General features: G+C 39.7%; 1 protein-coding gene across 4 annotated transcripts in view; it reads left to right on the top strand.

Annotated features, from left to right (window-relative positions):
- Positions 1–15,710, top strand: part of LOC129377682 (ankyrin repeat and fibronectin type-III domain-containing protein 1) — a 140,175-nt gene extending 124,465 nt beyond the window's left edge. For all 4 annotated transcript variants that reach the window (XM_055057783.1, XM_055057784.1, XM_055057785.1 and 1 more), the window contains 11 exons: positions 3,754–3,853; positions 4,013–4,145; positions 5,148–5,267; positions 5,356–5,571; positions 6,659–6,825; positions 7,481–7,631; positions 8,519–8,687; positions 9,197–9,363; positions 10,068–10,275; positions 10,824–11,512; positions 12,115–15,710. In XM_055057783.1, coding sequence (XP_054913758.1) covers positions 3,754–3,853; positions 4,013–4,145; positions 5,148–5,267; positions 5,356–5,571; positions 6,659–6,825; positions 7,481–7,631; positions 8,519–8,687; positions 9,197–9,363; positions 10,068–10,275; positions 10,824–11,512; positions 12,115–12,411 — 2,417 coding nt within the window. In that variant the 3' untranslated portion in view covers positions 12,412–15,710. The remainder of the gene's footprint in view (positions 1–3,753; positions 3,854–4,012; positions 4,146–5,147; positions 5,268–5,355; positions 5,572–6,658; positions 6,826–7,480; positions 7,632–8,518; positions 8,688–9,196; positions 9,364–10,067; positions 10,276–10,823; positions 11,513–12,114) is intronic.
- The last annotated feature ends 1,881 nt before the right edge of the window (positions 15,711–17,591 follow it).

Here is a 17,591-nt window from a genome sequence, read left to right as displayed (position 1 = left end):
CAGAGTAACTGATGAAATTATCAATCATTTTATATCTAAATATTACATAATTAGATTTTGTTATTTTAACGAACAAAATGACAATAATTTGTATAAGAAACAAAAAAAAGAAAATCAGGCAAAAGAAACTTTTCAGCAAGATATTGGAGCTTGTTTCAAGTCAATATTTTTTAAATATTAATTTAAAAAAATATCTCACATAAGTCATTTTCTTATGAAAAAAATCTGCCAGTGGAACTATTAATATTCATAACTTAAAATAAGCTTTTATGTTTAGTTTTGTTGCATTTCAACATGGAAACTAGACACATTTTGTTTATGCAGTGCAAAATGCATCACTGTAGAATAAACACTGCAAAAACACAAAATCTTACCAAGAATATTTCCCAAGTTTCCAGAGCAAATATCTTAGTTTTGTTACTTAGAAGTAACTTTTCAGCAGGATGTGGGAGTTTGTGTCAGCCAATATTCCTTATTATTGATGAAAAGGTTCCACTGGCAGATTGTGTCACTTAGAGAAAAAAATTTGTTTTAGTAAAATAAATTTTCTTTTTCATCAATATTAATTAATGTTTTACTTAAATTAATATCCTATATCTCACTGAAAAGTTACTTGTCAGTTATTTTTGTCTTATTTCATGTAAACTAAGACATTTGCACGATCAAGCAGACCAAAATTATTTTGAGATAGTTTGTGTTTTTGCTGGTTTAAAAGGTAAAAGCAGAAACCGTTGCGTTCCAGTAATAAAGGCTTCGGCCACTAACCCGAGCGGCTGTCAGTGGAGCAGATCTGCAGTTTCAGTCTGAGGAAACCGCTCAGCGTCGCAGGTGCAACACGTTTTCACTAATTGCTGTGTTTCGTTTCACCTTGACGGACACTTTACAATCTGAGGCATGACAAGTACTTGAGGCTGCGCACACACCGAGATGGCATGCCGCCTCCCCTCGCCCTCCTGAGTCTTTCCATGACTCAGCCCTCGCTGCTGAATGCTTCTCTCTCTGTGACAAAATGCAGATCAACGTCTCTCACACTCGAGCTGTTTATATCCCCAAACACTGCCGCCTGTGCGCCGGCCCCATAAGTGTCAGAATCTGTCCACGCCGACCCGCTTTCCGCTTGACAGCGAGCCGCGTTTACTGTTGAGCGAAGTTGTCTCAAACACCACTTACTATTGTCCTCTGTGGCTGCGCCGCATTAGCAGCGGACTCAGATGCAATATAATAGTCAGTATTGAGTGGCTCTCGGTCTGTCAGACGGCAACTGATTGAGCTTGAGAGTTCAGGCACGGTAGTCAAGGTGGCGTGTCCCCCGGGTCATGTTTGTTATTCCTGTAACAGACGAGTCTCAGGCTGGAGTCTGAGAAGAGCATAAATTAACACCGACTGCCGCTGCCTCCCTCTCGCACCCCCCACGGCGAACCAGCCGTCTTGTCTACTGTCCACACATATACTGTAAACTTGCACGTAAAGATAGACGGACTGGGACACGAACTGACACAAATATCCAAACACATGCTCTCTCGTTCAGCTCTGGCTCGCCCTGCCCCCACGCCTCATCCCAGCCTGGCTTACGGCCCACACCTCCTTCTGCCTCTTGTCCAAACACTATTAATTAAACTGTGAAAGAGGCCTTGACTAACACAGCCTCCCCAGCAGTCAGCCCTACTTGTCTGTCTTACTCAGTGTCAACCAGGGACTGAGGCCAGCAGAGTGTTTGATGGGGAGGTGAGGGCAGAAGGTGCAGACTTTTTCTGCTTACTTCACCTTGACGTGAAGAAAATGAGTTTGTTTTGCATCTCAGATGAAGAGGATGATCACCTGGGATCCTCTGTGTGTCTAATGAGGCTAAAGCAGCAGTAACAAAATGTTACCAAATATCTTTGGTCTAGTTTCTAGCCGTCAAATATCTTTGGACTAATTTACAAGTTACTTTTCAGCAACATATAAATCAATAATTGACTTAAAGAAGCTCCTATGTGTTGCTGAAAAGTTACTTGTAAGTTTAGTTTGTCTTATTTCAAATGAACCAAGAAAAATCTGTGATTAAATGGTTTAGCCCAACTGCCAACATGCATATCAGAGCTGTAGCAGACGATTATTTTAATAGCCAATTAATCTGTCAATTATTCTGACAATTAGGTTAAAAAATGTCACATTCTACAGATTTTTCATTTAACCACTCAAGCCTTTTCCATACATTTCCAGATATATGTCAAAATATGCAAATGCATAATTCAATTCCTTCTTTGAAGAAGAAAATAAACATTTTATTGCCTGAAATTCAAAACCAAACCATCAGGGGTTGAAATAAACTACATACAAAAGTGTTTTAATCATAAATGTCTTGGTTTAATTTCTGCTCACAATATGTTTTTCACCAAACTGGATAATAAACTCAGTGATTTATCAATTACTAAATTAGTTGAAAGTTATTTCATTAATGAAGTTATAAAGATTAATCTGATTAATCGCTTCAACCCTACATGCATGCATGCCTCTATATATATATATATATCTATATATATATAGATATATATATATATATATATAAACCTCTCCCTCTTGCCTCCAGCCCCTTGTGGCCCTGTATAAATAAACATTTCCCTACAGACCTAACTGACCTACCTGTCAGCTAATGGCTAAAGGTTAAGACACAACTGCATGAATTACCCAGGTTTCTGGAGTCTACACATAGACTCCACTCAAAGCCGCCACAGTGAGCGCATGTAAACAGACAGACACATGTACACACAGTTAGTGCTCCCCTGAGACGCTGCAGCTAGTGGCTCCCTGTAGGCCAATAGTCTGCCGGCATGACTGCTAAATTGTGCTGCACCACACTAGAGCAGGGGAGGCGAGAAGCAGTCGGCCATGTTGTTGGACCTGTCAGGTTTGTTGTCAGTCACCTAACAGCCTGTCGCTGGAATATTTAAACCTGGGCCTCATCAGGACAGAGCAGAACCGACCGAGCGTCGGGTCGGTGAGGGGAAGGACCGGTGGGTCCGAGTGACTCAGGATCATAAGAGTTCAGTAGAAACTATTTACTTTTTTTTTATGTACTTTAAGGAGGTGGTTTTCTACTCTTTATTTTTTACCTTTATTTGAGTGATTTTATATTGAAGTGTCTCTTCTCTTGAGTGAAATTTCTGGATTTTCTACTGAATGAAAAACAAAATGTTGAACCAAAAATCCAACAAACTCTAGATACACCTGCAGTTTCTGCTAAACTTTCATATTTTTTTAAATAATTTTATATTATATTGTATTATATTATATTATATTATATTATATTATATTATATTATATTATATTATTGTCATTTTGGTTTTTAAAATACCAACATTTCCACTCACTTTTATATTTTGATCCATCTGATGTCTTTTTAACATATTGAATTATTGATCATTTGATCAGTTACTCAGTACTTTTTACCAAATACCTTTTTAAGTAATTTCTTGGGCAGCTGCTTTTTACTTTTATTTGGATAAAAATATGTTGCAGTATCACTACTCCTGTACTCAGGTTTTGGATCCTCTGCACACATCTGCTAAGCTTTAATATCACTTTGCAATTCATCCCAGTAAAACCTTGAATTGGTGAAAATTGGCCAGTATCATTATTAATTTCTCAGATCTCTCTAAAACCAAATAAACCAATCAAACTGCAAACCAACACCAATAATGGACATATTGTTGCTAAACGGGTAAACGTCTTATAACTATGTGTTAAGACTCAGCCGGTTTTTTCCCACAGAGCAATGCAAAGCGCCAACACAAGGCAGGAAGCACTCTGTATCCAAAAGCCTCCGGCATCTCTTCCAACCCAACAGCAAATTCGTAAAAAGCCTGAAAAGGTAAGCTAACGTTCAATAAGAAGCATCAGACGTTCATCTTTTAATGATTATCTCTAAGATGTGTCATTATTTTCCAGCAGATAACTTTTGTTTTTCAGTATTTGGCCTGATTTTAGTTGCTGAAGCTCAGTTTTGTTTTCTGGCTGTGCTCCTCTGCAGAGGTCTCTACCTGACCTCCATATTCTACAGAGATGACAATGTGCTGGTGACTCCAGAGGACCAGATTCCTGTGGTGGAGATTGAAGATTCGTACTCCAGCAGCCTAATGCAGGACTTCCTTTGGTTTACCAAGGTAGAAAACAGGAATGTGTCCTGAATATCGGTTCTCCAACCTGCACTAGCAAAGCATCAATCCTCCAGAGTCACCATGGATCTACGGACTGTTTCCCAACCAATGTGCTCTATAGATGTAGAGACTCAGGAAAGTGTTTACTACACTTCTCCTTTGACTTCATGATTGTATACTTTGTGTTTGCTTATCATATACAATTTGGGGTTATGGCATGACGAAAGTGTTCAGAAGGTATGTTAGCTTTTGCAAAGAGCTACTTAGCTAACAACTACATCAGGTTTTGAGACACAAAGACAATTTCTATAATATTTTCAAGGTTTCCCCCTGAAAACTTGCTAAGCCTGGTGGCCGCGCTGCCCGCCGTGTCTCCGAGTTAAAAAATGTTTAAAGTTGACAGGAAATTGGAAAATATAACTTGATAATTATGTCTTTGGAAGTTTGGATCACCAACTATAAAGTCTTAAAAAATGCAAACATTTAAAAACACTTAAATAAGTAAGCAATGCTAAGCCTGGTGGGGGACCAGGAAAAGCCTGGTGGAAAAGAAAATCTTTCCAGGCTTATAATTTACTGAGGAAACCCTGATTTTATTTCAACTGATGCATAACACCGGTCATGAACACGAAGAAGTCTTCATAAATGTCTGACTGTTGTCACCAAGTTTCATTTGGTAAATAATAACACTTAATTTAAATTTTAATGCAACTTTGCTTTTAAACGTCATTATTTACCAATTAAGACTTCACTTAGTCTTATGCACAGCAAATAAAATATTGTCAAATTTTCTTCCATTTCTTTGCCTGAAAATGTGTAAAACTTGAAAATAATGCACATTAAACAGTATTTGAAGGTTTCCAAGGTGAGTCTTGACCTTGGTCCTCAAGCATGTTTTAGAAGTTTCCCTGCTTCAGCAACACATTATTTAGATTATTTAGATTAACAGATCTGGTTATTGTGTGCAGTTTTTGTTGGAAGCCACTTTGACTCATAACCTTGTTGCAGGTGTCGTACTTATGGGAGGAGATATCCTGGCTCCAGCAGTGTCTCAGTCCCTCTCAGTCCTCCTGTTCATGTACCCTGCAGACCCGTCTGAAGATGCTGCAGGCCGTCTCCCAGCTGCAGGTAGCCTGATGGTTCTACAAGCAAATATTCAGAACCATCACCCGACGTCTTCCTCTTTTTGATAACTCTTGGCGCTTCTGTTTTTCAGGGAATGCTGGGAACGCAGGACCTTGGCCAGGTGTATTTTGAGCCCATCAAAGACAAACATGGCAACGCGCTGCTGGTCCTGCTGAAGGACATGAACGCCTGCCCCAACCTGGACGGGGTGCGCTGGACGCAGCTCTGCAAACTGCAGCTGCAGCGCAAGTCCATCTCCTCCCCCGAGGAGCCCACGGCTCTGGACACGCTCCTCATCACGCTCCACGTGAGTCGCACAGACGGGACGTCAGCTCAGCGCGGCACAACGGTTATTTCTGTTTCTCAGAGTTTCCTCAGCAGTAAGGGATGGGATGGAAGGCAGAAAGCCTCATTCTTGTTGTTTTGCCTGAACAGAAATTTGGATAAATTAAAGGTTACAAAGAAAGACAACAAAATGTTTTCCCTGAAATTTCGAGGGCTACAAGTAATGATTATTCTGACGATTAATCGATTAATCGGATTTGAAAAATTGGTCCATTCTGCATGTTTTTCATTTAACCACTTTCGGCTTTTGGCTAAAACTTATTTACAGATCAAAGTTTTTAATGTTAAATGCAGTATCTATTTATTTTTTGTAGTTTGTACATGTTTTTTTTTCACCAACTGGGTGTCTGTATACTCTAGTCAACAATTAAATGATTGCCAATTTCAATAATCGATTAATCACGATTAATATGATTGTTTCAGAAATTTCTGTCATATTTTGAAACGTCTCATTCAGAGAAATGAGACGTTTCTCGAAAACGTCTCATTTCTCTCATACTGTGACCTCGAAAACCCGAGGCCGCAGTAATAGATCTGTAAACTGAAAAGTGTGTCCAATTACAAGTCCCTCCAATCACTGTCACCCATTTAAACAAACATCAGTTACCATTGTTTGTGAGAAATGAATGAATCCACAGCGAGCGATCGGTATTTTACTGTTTAAGCAGAAGAAGTCATAAATTTTGTACTTTGTAATTATTACCTAACAGTTGTTTCTGAATCTTATATAACTGATGTTTTGTTCACTGAAGTCGCAGCGCTGAAGGGAACCACAAGCTGATTTCCAAAACCTGATAGCATTGTTGCAATGCTGTTTTCGTCTCCAGTGTGCGCTGGTTCTGTTCTTGTGGTTCTGAAACAATGGTGCAGATTCTTCTGGCGAAACCACAGCTCACTAAAGTATTTGTCTTGTGGCGCGTTATGAACAAATTGCACTATGAAAAAAAGGATCATTTTCAGCCCTGATTTAAGGTTGAGCTGCATGGAAACCAGCGTGTTCTGATGGAGTCTGCAGGAATGCTTCCCAGCATGCTCTCTGCTGTTCCCAGGAGAAGTTGGCCTATCACAGGCGCAGCAGGAAGCTCCTGTCTCCGGGTTTGTACCTGGGCTACCTGAAGCTCTGCACGTCGGTGGAGCAGATCAGGGTTCTGGTGCCGCAGAAGCTGCCCAACGTTCTCTGTCACACCAAGATACGGGACAACGGCAACGTGTCCAGGTGGGAGGAGCTCCGAGCCTTCACTGTAAAAACTAATGCAGCGCACAACTCCAATTAAACTAACATAAAAGTGTTGCGCTTTTTTTGAATTTCCTAAAGTTTACAGAAGAGGATTAGAAAGACTGAAAAAATAATCCTGACTAATATGAGATCAAAGTCAGGAAATTCCTCCAAATTTTGAATTTTTCTCAGAATTTCATAGTTCTGATATTTTTCAAAATTCTACATTAAGTTCAGAATTTTTTTCTCAAAATGTGAACTTTTTTCTTCGTATTTTGACTTTTTCTTAGAATGTTTGTTTTTTTTCCAAAATTTTGACTTTTTTCAGAATTCTGACTTCAATCTCAGAATTCTTTTCTTGTTTCAAAATTTAGACTTTTTCTCTGAAATCTGATTTAATATTTTTTTTAATTCTCAAAATTGTAACTTTTTTCTCAGAATTCTGACGTTAACCTCAGAGTTTTTGGGGGGGGGGTTTTTTCAAAAATTCTGACTTTTTCTCAGAAATCTGACTTTTTCCTCATTCGGTCTTATTAAACATGCACACTTAAATATTCCTGTCATCACGTCTTGGTACCTGAAGCATTTATTAGTGTAACATGGACAGCCGCTGTGTAGCTGAGCTGTAATAACTCTCAGTTGGTTTGCTCCTCAGAGAGGAGTGGCAGTGGCTGCAGGCTCTCAGCTCTCTGGATGAAGCTCTGGAGATGGACCAGGACGTTCAGAGCGCGCCGCATCGCCTCTTGCACGACCTGCGCGCCGCAGTCAAGGACCTGATGGCACACATCAACATCCCTGGAAACCAGGTGAGTCCAGAAGCAACGGTCAGGCAGCAGAATCAGAAATCAATCTGCTCTGTTGCTGCACTTCCTCCGCTGCAGCATCTTAAAGTGAAGTCCTGAGCAGAACCTCTCCACCGCCTCTAACGTCGCCATTTTGCTTCCCAGCAGCCAAAGTTTCATGCAGTTTTGGTTTGAATCATTTGCTCTGCAGAGTTTTTTCTTCCACAGTTTTTCTTTGGTTGTTTTTCTGTCTGGTTCAAAGAATCTCCAGCAAATAAAGAATAAGTGCAAGATATTAAACCATTTTCATTGGCGTTCCACCTTTTGTTGATGACAATCTTTAACTTCGACTTTTGCATCTCTTAGAGAAAATATAATCCTCCAACAAATAAAAAAAATTACCAGAATGCTGCAAAAAAAAAAAAGTTTCCAAAATAATTTTGGTTTAGTTTCTCATGAAAATATTTTAATATACCTAACATAAAAGTAACTTTTCGTCAAGATATAGGACCCTGCTTAATATTGTTAAAAATAATACTGTTTCATTGGCAGATTATTTCATTTATAATAAGATAAAATAATCTTTCATCAATATTAAAGAGTTATTGTCTTAAAACAAGCCTTTATATATTGCTGAAAAGTTAGTTTTTATTATTTTAAGTGTACTAAGATATTTGCACTAGAAACTGGACAAATATATTTGGTAATATTTTGCTTTTTTCTAGTGTGGAAAACTCTTTGAAGCAATTATAGAATATAAAAACAGTTTATTGAACTTTCTGCATAATTACCATTGATAAGTGAAGCCTGAGCTGTGAAATATAAAGAAGTTCCTGTAAATAGTTGAGTGTAAATAGTTTTTAAGAGAACAATAATGTAAAAAGTCTGTTCACAGAGCTGTGTTTCTCCAGGCTCAGGATTTCCGGATCTACAGCCAGGAAGTGTTGGAGTTTGGAGAAAAGGTGTCCTTCCTGCTGCTGCTGCCGCCTTCAGATGACGTGTGCACGGCTCCCGGCCAGAACCAGCCGTACTCGCCCCGGTCCGGACTCCTCACGCTGCCGCTGCAGAGCTTCGAACTCGGTCAGTGGATCCGGAGTCGGCTTCCTTCTTGACCACAGACTTTATCAGGTGAAACCGACGCCTGGAACCGAGCCGCGTTTCCACCACCGAGGATTAGAGCCAATAAACGGCGAAACAAAGAGGAGGAGAATATTTCAGCTAAAAATATCTAGAAAAATTAAGAACATTTCTGGGCTTTGAAAGTCAAACTCTGCTAGAAAAAACTCAGTAATTAAATTCACAAATGTACTAAAAACATGGATAATTCTGAGTTCAAAATTGTTGACTTTGAAACTCAGAAATGTCCTGTTTTTCTCAGAAAATGTCTGAGGTTCATCTCAAAATTTGTCAGTTTTCTTTGAGCAAATTTTTGACTTTTCAAATTAAAAATTTTCTGGTTTTTCAGATTTCTGGGTTTAAAGTAATATTTGAGTTTTTTTCTAGCAAATGTTCGACTTCAAATTCAGAAACATTCTCACGCGCTGCGACGGCTTCCTGCGTTTCCTGACTCTGTTTCTGCCTCCTTCCAGTCCACTTCAACGCGTACTGGCCCGGTTTCATCGGCCAGTACTGCAGAGTGTCGGCGCTGCTGGAGCTGGAGTCGCTCATGTCGCAGCAGGCTCTGCGGGAAGCGTTCTCCGAGGCCGAGCTGCTGGCCGCCAAGAAGAAGCACCAGCAGGTCCAGGAGCAAATGCAGGTATCAGAAGTTTTTTCCAGATCATTTCTGTTTTTCGAAGAAATTTATGTGATGTTACATTTTGTTTAATCATATTTCTATTTCTGAATTCACAGATTTTCTTTTATTCTCTGTTGGGAACAAAGCATGAGAAAACAGTTCAAAAAATATTTTAAACTATTTCTAGAATATTGATAAGATTTAAAAAATTTACTTTTCAAGCTCAGAATTGTTTTTTATGGCGAACGTAAGAAAGAAAATATTTCAATCATTTTTTATTGCAACAATGTTCAACAAATTCCAGATTAAATTCAAAACGTCTGAGTTTCTTCCAGACAATTTTTAACTTCAAACTTTTTGTTTTTCTAGGAATTTACTTTGATTATTATGAAACTTTTAGTTTCGGGGGAAATTTTACTTTTTTTTTTATTACAATTTCTTTAATTGTACTTCATTCAATCACTTTTTTTAACTTACCTTTTTTTGGGAGAAAAAACAATTATACTTTTTAACACTAATTGAGTTTTTCCAGGACAATTTTCAATACATTTCTGATTAATCCGAAAATTTCAGACTATTTTTCCAGGAAAAATTGTAACTTCAAAAAGAATTTTCTAGAAAATTTTCTGGATTAGATTTTTTTGCATTCCTTTCCTCCCTGTCTATTCACAATATATCCCTAATATGCAGTAATATTCATGATGAGCTGAATTGATTTTCTGCAGCAGATGGAGGAGATGTGGCGGGACGCCCGCTGGATCATGGACGCCCTGCAGTACGCCCGCTACAAGCAGCCCACAGGAGGAATCTCCATCAGCTGGATCATAGACTTCTCTAAAGAGGTTCTGCCAGACAAACCGGCCTCCACCTCGTCCCAGCCGGACTTCATGCCTTCCCCCACGCCCTCACCAGAACCCTGCCGCAAACACTCAGGTCAGAAACCCCTGCAGACGTTCTATACTCTTATTATTTATTTTGCATTATATTTAGAGATTGTAATTGCAGTTTCTGAACCAGTTTCACATTTATTTCTCTGTTCTGCTCCTAATTTCACTGAAAGCTGTTTTTGCATATTTGACTGTTGGTGTTTTAAAAATGTGCTGCACTAGTGCAGAGTTATGATATTAATATGCAACTCAGTTCATCCATGTTTAAGTCAGTTCAGCCATTTTTCCGTATCGGATCAGTATCAACCGATACGTCAGATATCGGTATCGGACGTGAACACAGTGGATCAGAGCTGCAGTAGTTGTGATCTGACAAAATGTGACAAAGCTGAAGTGTTTTTATGTCTGTCATGATAACAAATGTTGCTGGATGATAACTTGTTCTGGAAGTTATTGTGATAGACGGTGATATTGTTATTTTAAGAACATTTTCAAGTAATATAACGGTAATAATATCATAATAATGCAAGAGCATATTCTCAGATTTATACACTTTAAATTCAAAATAGATGAATTATTTTGTTTTATTATCAGATTACCCTGGTCTGTCGGATGAAGAGGGTTCCTCTGAAGTCTTCCTCACCACTGACAGCGACTACGACTCCAGCCGGGCGCAGAGCCCGCGTGAGCTGGACCTGCTGCCCCCGTCCCCGCTGTCCTCCTCGGCGCCCCTGGAGCCGCGCGGTTTCCTGCGCAGCGACGGCGGCGGCTCGGGGGGCCTGAGCTGCCCCGGCGGCGGCGGGCGCGGCGCCCTGAGGGACTCCACGCCGGACGTCCTCCAGGCCTCGGAGCCTCAGCTGGGGCGGGACGGCGGAGGGCGGGAAAAGCGGCGGGGCCCGCCGGAGCTGTTCGACAGCGACTTCATCCTGCCCAGCAGGCAAATCGAGCTGCTGCACATCACAGAGAAGAGGCAGGCGTTCTGCGTGAGGACCAGCAGCCTGGAGTTCCCGTCCAGCACGTCGGCCCAGCAGCCGCCGCCACCCCGCTGCTCCTCCCCCTCCGCCTCACCGCAGAGCCGGTGGCACCGGCCGTCGTCGGTGGACCGCTGCTGCTCCGCCGAGCGCTGCGCGCCGCAGCGTCCGCCGGCTCGGACGCTATCGGAGGACAGCGGCACGCAGAGACTCAACTCGCCGTCGCCGGCCGTGTTCAGGAAGGGCTGCCACGCCACGCTCAGAGTCTACCCACAGTACCGAACCGGTCTGCCCAACGAGACCAGCGTCAAGGTACCGCAGCGCCACCACCTGTTCCCTCTGGGCGCTACGGAATGCCCTCCATGACAACAATCCACCCACTGCTTAAAACGGAGTTCAGACATTTATTTTTAGCAAAATTTTGGGTTCGTTTTCTTAGACATCCATTTTAATCTCTTTTATTTCTTGAAGTATTTTATCCACTACAATCGCTTGTTTTGCTTTCGAGATCTAAAGATATATTATAAATAAAATCTATTATTATCATAAGACTCAGTTTGACTGGGATCAAAGCTCCAATATCTGTAACATTTTCAGCTCCTGTGGTTCATTCTCAGATAATTACAACTTTTTCTCATAACTTTTTGTTCCACCTCTATTTTACTATTTAAACCAACTTTATTCTTTTATTATTATGACTTTTTTCTGATATTGCAACTTAGGATAAAATATTCAGACTTTATCCTAATGACTTTTTTCTCTGATGACTTTATTCTCCTTTTCTTTCTTATTTTGACCCGTAGTACTGAGTGGGTTTTTAGTTTCATTGAATTTCCATCCTGTTTTTAGTTGTTGCTGTTTGTGTCTGTCTGAAGCCGAGCTCAGCGTCGCCTCTTCCTCTCCTTGTGTTGCAGCTTTGCGTAACTTCGGTCACGACGGCCCGGGAAATGGTCCAGCTGGTGGTGCAGGAGATGAACGCGGTGTCTCGGCGCCTGCTGGGCGGCAGCGAGGAGCAGCAGTGTGTGTGCTACGGCCCGGAGCAGGTGAAGCACTTCGGCCTGGTCCTGGTGGTGGACAACAGGGAGAAGTGGCTGCAGGACGACTTCTGTCCCCTGGAGCTGCAGAACCCGTGGCTGCGGGGGAAACTGTGCGTTCGCATCAAGGACTACTCTCCTCTAGCGCTCAAACACAGCCGGGCCACCACGGTGTGACGCGTATTCAGGTTTTTAAACCTCCGCGAATTCGGCCGTCTTTGTTGCTTCTGAGTGTTTTTATTTTATCAGAGAATCTCTTTCTATGAAATGTGTTCTCCCCAACAAAAGAGCTTTTTTTCTACGAACATCAGACCCTCATATGGACGCCAAATGAACGCTCAACAAGAAACAAAGAAAAAATGCTCCTACTTTCTTCATGCTGTCAGAAATTGTTGAGCAGAAGATCGTGACACTGAGCAAATCTCACAGTCTGATGTTTGGCTGGAAGCAGCACTTTGGGCTGCGTGCGTTTCCAAAATGGCGCAGGCTTCATCATCGTCATCATCATGCGGTGCATTGGGACATTGCAGAAGAAAGGAGGAGTAAATTTCCATCATAAGACTCCAAAATGTTAAAAATGTGCTTGGAAAAACTTTAAGACTTTTGAAATTCAGAATCAGAAGAGTTTTCTAGAAAATTTCTGAGATTACTTTCAAATTGTTTTAAGGTTGTTGTTTTCTGGGAATTTTGTTAGATTAACGTATAAATTTCTGAGTTTTTTTTTTTTCAGGAAAATTTCTGAGATTCATCTAAAATTGTCTGATTTTCTTTCCTAGGAACTTTTTGACCTGTGAAGTCCAGAAATGCCCAAGATTTATTCTACAAAGTTTCTGAGATTAATCTAAAATTTTCAGGTTTTTTCCTAGAAAATTGTTTGACTTTTGGAGGTATGAAATTTCTTTGCTTTTTCTGGAAAATTTCTGAGATTAATCTCCAATTTTCTGATTTTATTCTCTTGCAGTTTACTTACTTTTCCGGCTCTGAAGATTTAGTCTGGAAAATTTTAGGTTTATCTAAAAAAAATTCAGATTTTTTTTCTAGCAAATTTTTTACTTTTCAACCTCAGAAATCTCCAATTTTCTCTAGAAAATCTTTGATCTCAAAACTTCAGAGTTTTTCGGCAGAAATGTACTTCTATACACTGGTCCTAGTTTGCTGTCGTTGCATCCTGACAGCTAAACAGAAAGAGATGCGTTATTGCAACGTGTTCAGAGGTAAAACATTTGACCTGTAAGCCGGTCAGAGCCGCTCTCCGTTTCTCCCAGGCCTGATTTTTAGCAGCAAAGCAGGAAATAATGAACATTAGCACAAAATTTGGTGGTGCTGTCCTCTTTAAAGTCGACTCTAGATAAAATAGATCCTATTAAACCAGCTAATTTTCCAAACAGGGAAAAAGAAGCAATACTCTCCATTATGTTGATTTGAATTGAAATAGAAATAATGCAAACATTCATTAGCTGCCATTCTGGCCCTTTGACCTTTCATGGAGCATCAGTTGGATGTTTCAAAGTTGCTTTGATTTGATTCTTCATACCTCGTCAACCACGTCTCTGGGTTTGTTGCTGATCTCTTCTCCACATGCATCAGGAATGTTTTTCAGGTTTCAGGAAGTCCTGTGTTTCTGCAGATCACAAGCATTAAAAGCACGTCCCAGAAGATGAGTTAAGGCAAATAAAAGGTTCTCACCTGCCAGGTGAGGCTGTAGAAATTCACTGGCCTTTCTGAGAAACACATGCACAGTAAAGGTCAAACATTGTTGTAAGAACACTTTAAGACATTTAGATAGTCTTCATTTAGCATAAATTCACACTAGATGGTACAAAATGCTAAAGCTAACGGCTAATGTGTTGGGGGTTAAGACCAAATGGGTCTTCTGGTGTCTCCAATCTGAAAAATGTCACCAAGCTCTTAAAACATCATATTTAGCAGTTATTTCCCCAGAAACTAAAGATTTTACACATCAAACATGGAGGTTGAAGGCGGTGCACCACCAAAAATCTTCCAGACTAAAACACTGACAATGGAACATTGGAGATTCGATACGAGAATCATATTTTAGAACAAAATTATTGGTGCTACAATAAGTTACCCAACTATCAAAATGGAAGGGAAAAAAATCACTTTCTAAGTTGATCAGAATTCCTAGGAAATTAAATTTTTTTGCATTTTTAATATTTAAAAATTAGAACATGCCATTCCCGATATTGAGATTAGGGATGCACCAAAATATTGGCATCAACATCCGATACCAGTCATTAACATATCAGTATTGGTCCGATAAATAAAACTGGGCCAATATTTATTTTTTATTTGTTCCTGGTTATTTTTTCCCCCCAAAGGTGTTGAAATGGTAGTGAAATCTGAATAACACCAAATATTGGTTATTGCTGATAACAGTAATATGATTCAATATCGGCCCAATTGCTTTTTGCATTGGTGCGTCCCTGATTGAGATGTTCATATATGTCAGATAATTGATCATGTGAAACAGTAGAAACAGATTAAACTGAGAAAAAAAACAGTTGAATTAAAGCAAAATAAATTCTCCAATCACAGAAATCTGGTACATAATTTATTCCAGATGTTTGATTCTTAAAGAGAGAGAGAAAAAATTGAAGTGTAATAAAAGTATCTGCTAAATTGAAACTGTTATCTTTTCAGATGCATTTTTTAATTTAATTCAAATTACTTTAGGTATGAGTTTTTATATTAGGTATTAATAAATATTTGTTTACAGTTCTGGCTCCTCTAACAGATCTTCCTGCACAAACCAGCCAAACATTCCCTTTTTAACATATCACAGCATTATGTTACATTTCATTATTCCAGCTTCTTTGACTATTTTTTGCAGCAGATGAAATTATGTTCTGCTCCAAAGTTACTCCTTCAGGCTCAGCAGCGTTTATTACTGTAAATACAATGTAGCATCGAGTTTATTGACTCGGTTACTGTAGCATGTTGAACCTGCTAGCGGGGCGCTAACAGACGCGTCCTCACTGTTTACAGAGCTGACCTTTCTTACACATTTACAGACATGTTTTACATGTAAACTGTTGTATAAAGATGTTCTAATGCGTCGTAACTGGTTTTACTGATGGCTCCCGCTCTCGTGTTCGCGCTTAGATGTCCTCTTTATTCGTGTTCTGTTTTTTTTTTTTTTTCGACGGCCATCTGCAAAGACAAATGACTCAAACTGAACCGAGGAGATCAGGGGATGAATGTACTGTATCTGCCCTCAATGTGAAGCTAACCAGAGATGGGAGGGGGGGCTGTGACCACTGGAGATGTCAAAGGTCAGTGACATTACGGGCTCTGAAATGAGGGGAAAAGAAGGTTTTGAATTCCCTTTCTGGTGTGGTAAAAATACAGCCCTGCGTTTACAAGGAACTGTTGGTGGATCCATCAGGCAAAGTCATGAAGGAGACATCACGTCACTTTTTTAAAATTTATTTTTATTGAACAATAAATGAATATTACAAAATAAAAGCCCTTGTTTGTTTAGTTTTTTTAATAGATCTGCTGTATGGGAGCGTAGGAACTTTCTGGCCTCTTTTATGGGTTGTTACCTCTGAGCTCTTCCTGTTTGGAGCGTAAATTAGCCGTAGCTCGCTGTCCTCGCTGCTTAAACTTTAACTGGGTGCAGCACATTATATTTTTATCTATGCTTTCACATGTTCCATTAATTCATCTGATAATGATCAGAGTGACATATAGCCGGCTGTCTGCCTGCAGGCGGTGACCTCACCGTCGTTTGCCACCCCGTCGATGAAAGCGGGACGGCGAGCAGCTGCAGGATGAAACCCGCCATCGTTTAGGCTGCGAGTCGGTCACCGATGATGAACAATGATGGAAAGAATTACTGCTTTTCAAACTATTGGACGTCTCTCTCCAGCACTTCCTTCGTCAGACTCTCAGTCAATGTTATTCTCAGTCTGAATCTTTTCTATAAAGCATGTTTGGATTAAAAATAAACGTGTCGGAGTGTGAAAAGAAGAAAAACAATAATTTGTCAGAGACAAAAGGAAGCAAAAAAGTGAAAGTGTTTGCTTTTTAAAAGTCACTTTGTTGTTCAGGTAATTTATTATTCTACAGGCAAACAGTGGTGGGCAAACTTATGCTAACATGCTAAGAGCGGTTCTGATATTAGCATTTTGCGAGCCTTGAAAACATTTACCTCTGAATTAAATTTTCTAAATAAATTCTAAAGCACTAATTTGCAAACTTAGTTGGATAAATTTTGACATGTTGAAGTTTCAGTTATCGACTGTTGATCCTTCAAGTGCTTGAATGTTTATGTTTATGCTCTTATTTTGAAGTCAGTGAAGACTTTATAGAATAGAATAGAATAGCATTTATTGTCATTGAACAGGATTCAACAAAATTTCTCCTTTTTTAAAAAAGCAATGTTACGAATAAAACCAACAAACAAATTATATATATAGAGGAATACAACACTGAAAAAACTGACATTATTTTTGTTGTAGTTTCTAAATATCTTGGTACACTTAAAATAAGACAAAACTAACTGATAAGTAACTTTTTAGAAAGATATAGGAATTTGATTTATGTCAATAATACCTTAATATTCATATAAAAGTGCTACATCAAGCAGCAGATTATCACAATTATAACATGGGGAAAAAATGTTGCTACAAGTGAAATAATCTGTAATATCAAGGAACTATTTATTTAAAGAAGCTTCCAACGTTTGTGAGTTAGTTTTGTTATTTTAAGTGCACTAGTTACACTTGTTAGTAAAACAAAAAATCCCATTTAAGATTTTTTTAAGAGCCTCCACATGTTCCCCTTGCTTCACATGGTTGAATTTGGTCCATTAACGTCACTATGTGCAATATTTATAATTAGCGCTGCTTTCAGTTGAGTTTGCGGTTCCCACCACTGAAAAAATGCTTTATCGCCCCCATGAGGCTGAACTAGAAACTGGGATTTCTCTGAAATGTTTGCCAGTCGTCAATGAGACCCAATCAGTTGGTGTTTGCAGATGCAGAAAGGTTTGATAATCTCCAATGTCTCATTTGAAATTCTGCCAAATCCACACATTTTCACACGTTTTCCAAAAGACAGTAATAAGTGAATAATCCAGAGCTTTAAATATTCGCCAGCAAAGAAACGTGGAGGAACTCCTGCTTCTAAAGATAAAATCTCCTGCAAGTCAGCAAGCAGCAGAACGCCTATTTTTACTTTTTCATTAATACATTTACATGTTGCACGCTCCTGTTTATGCGCTGCGTGTTTATATGTTTAGTTGACTCATGATCCCGGGGTTGAATTCTGGCTCGCCAGCTTGCTTTCAGCAGGCTCATATCACAGTGCTCCCTTGCTAGCCCCATGTGTTT

The sequence above is a fragment of the Poeciliopsis prolifica genome, unplaced genomic scaffold (assembly GCF_027474105.1).
Source record: "Poeciliopsis prolifica strain line A6 unplaced genomic scaffold, Auburn_PproV2 SCAFFOLD049, whole genome shotgun sequence".
Taxonomy (NCBI): Eukaryota; Metazoa; Chordata; class Actinopteri; order Cyprinodontiformes; family Poeciliidae; genus Poeciliopsis; species Poeciliopsis prolifica.
Note: the sequence above shows the minus strand (reverse complement) of the source record. Positions and strands in the feature narration are given on the sequence as shown.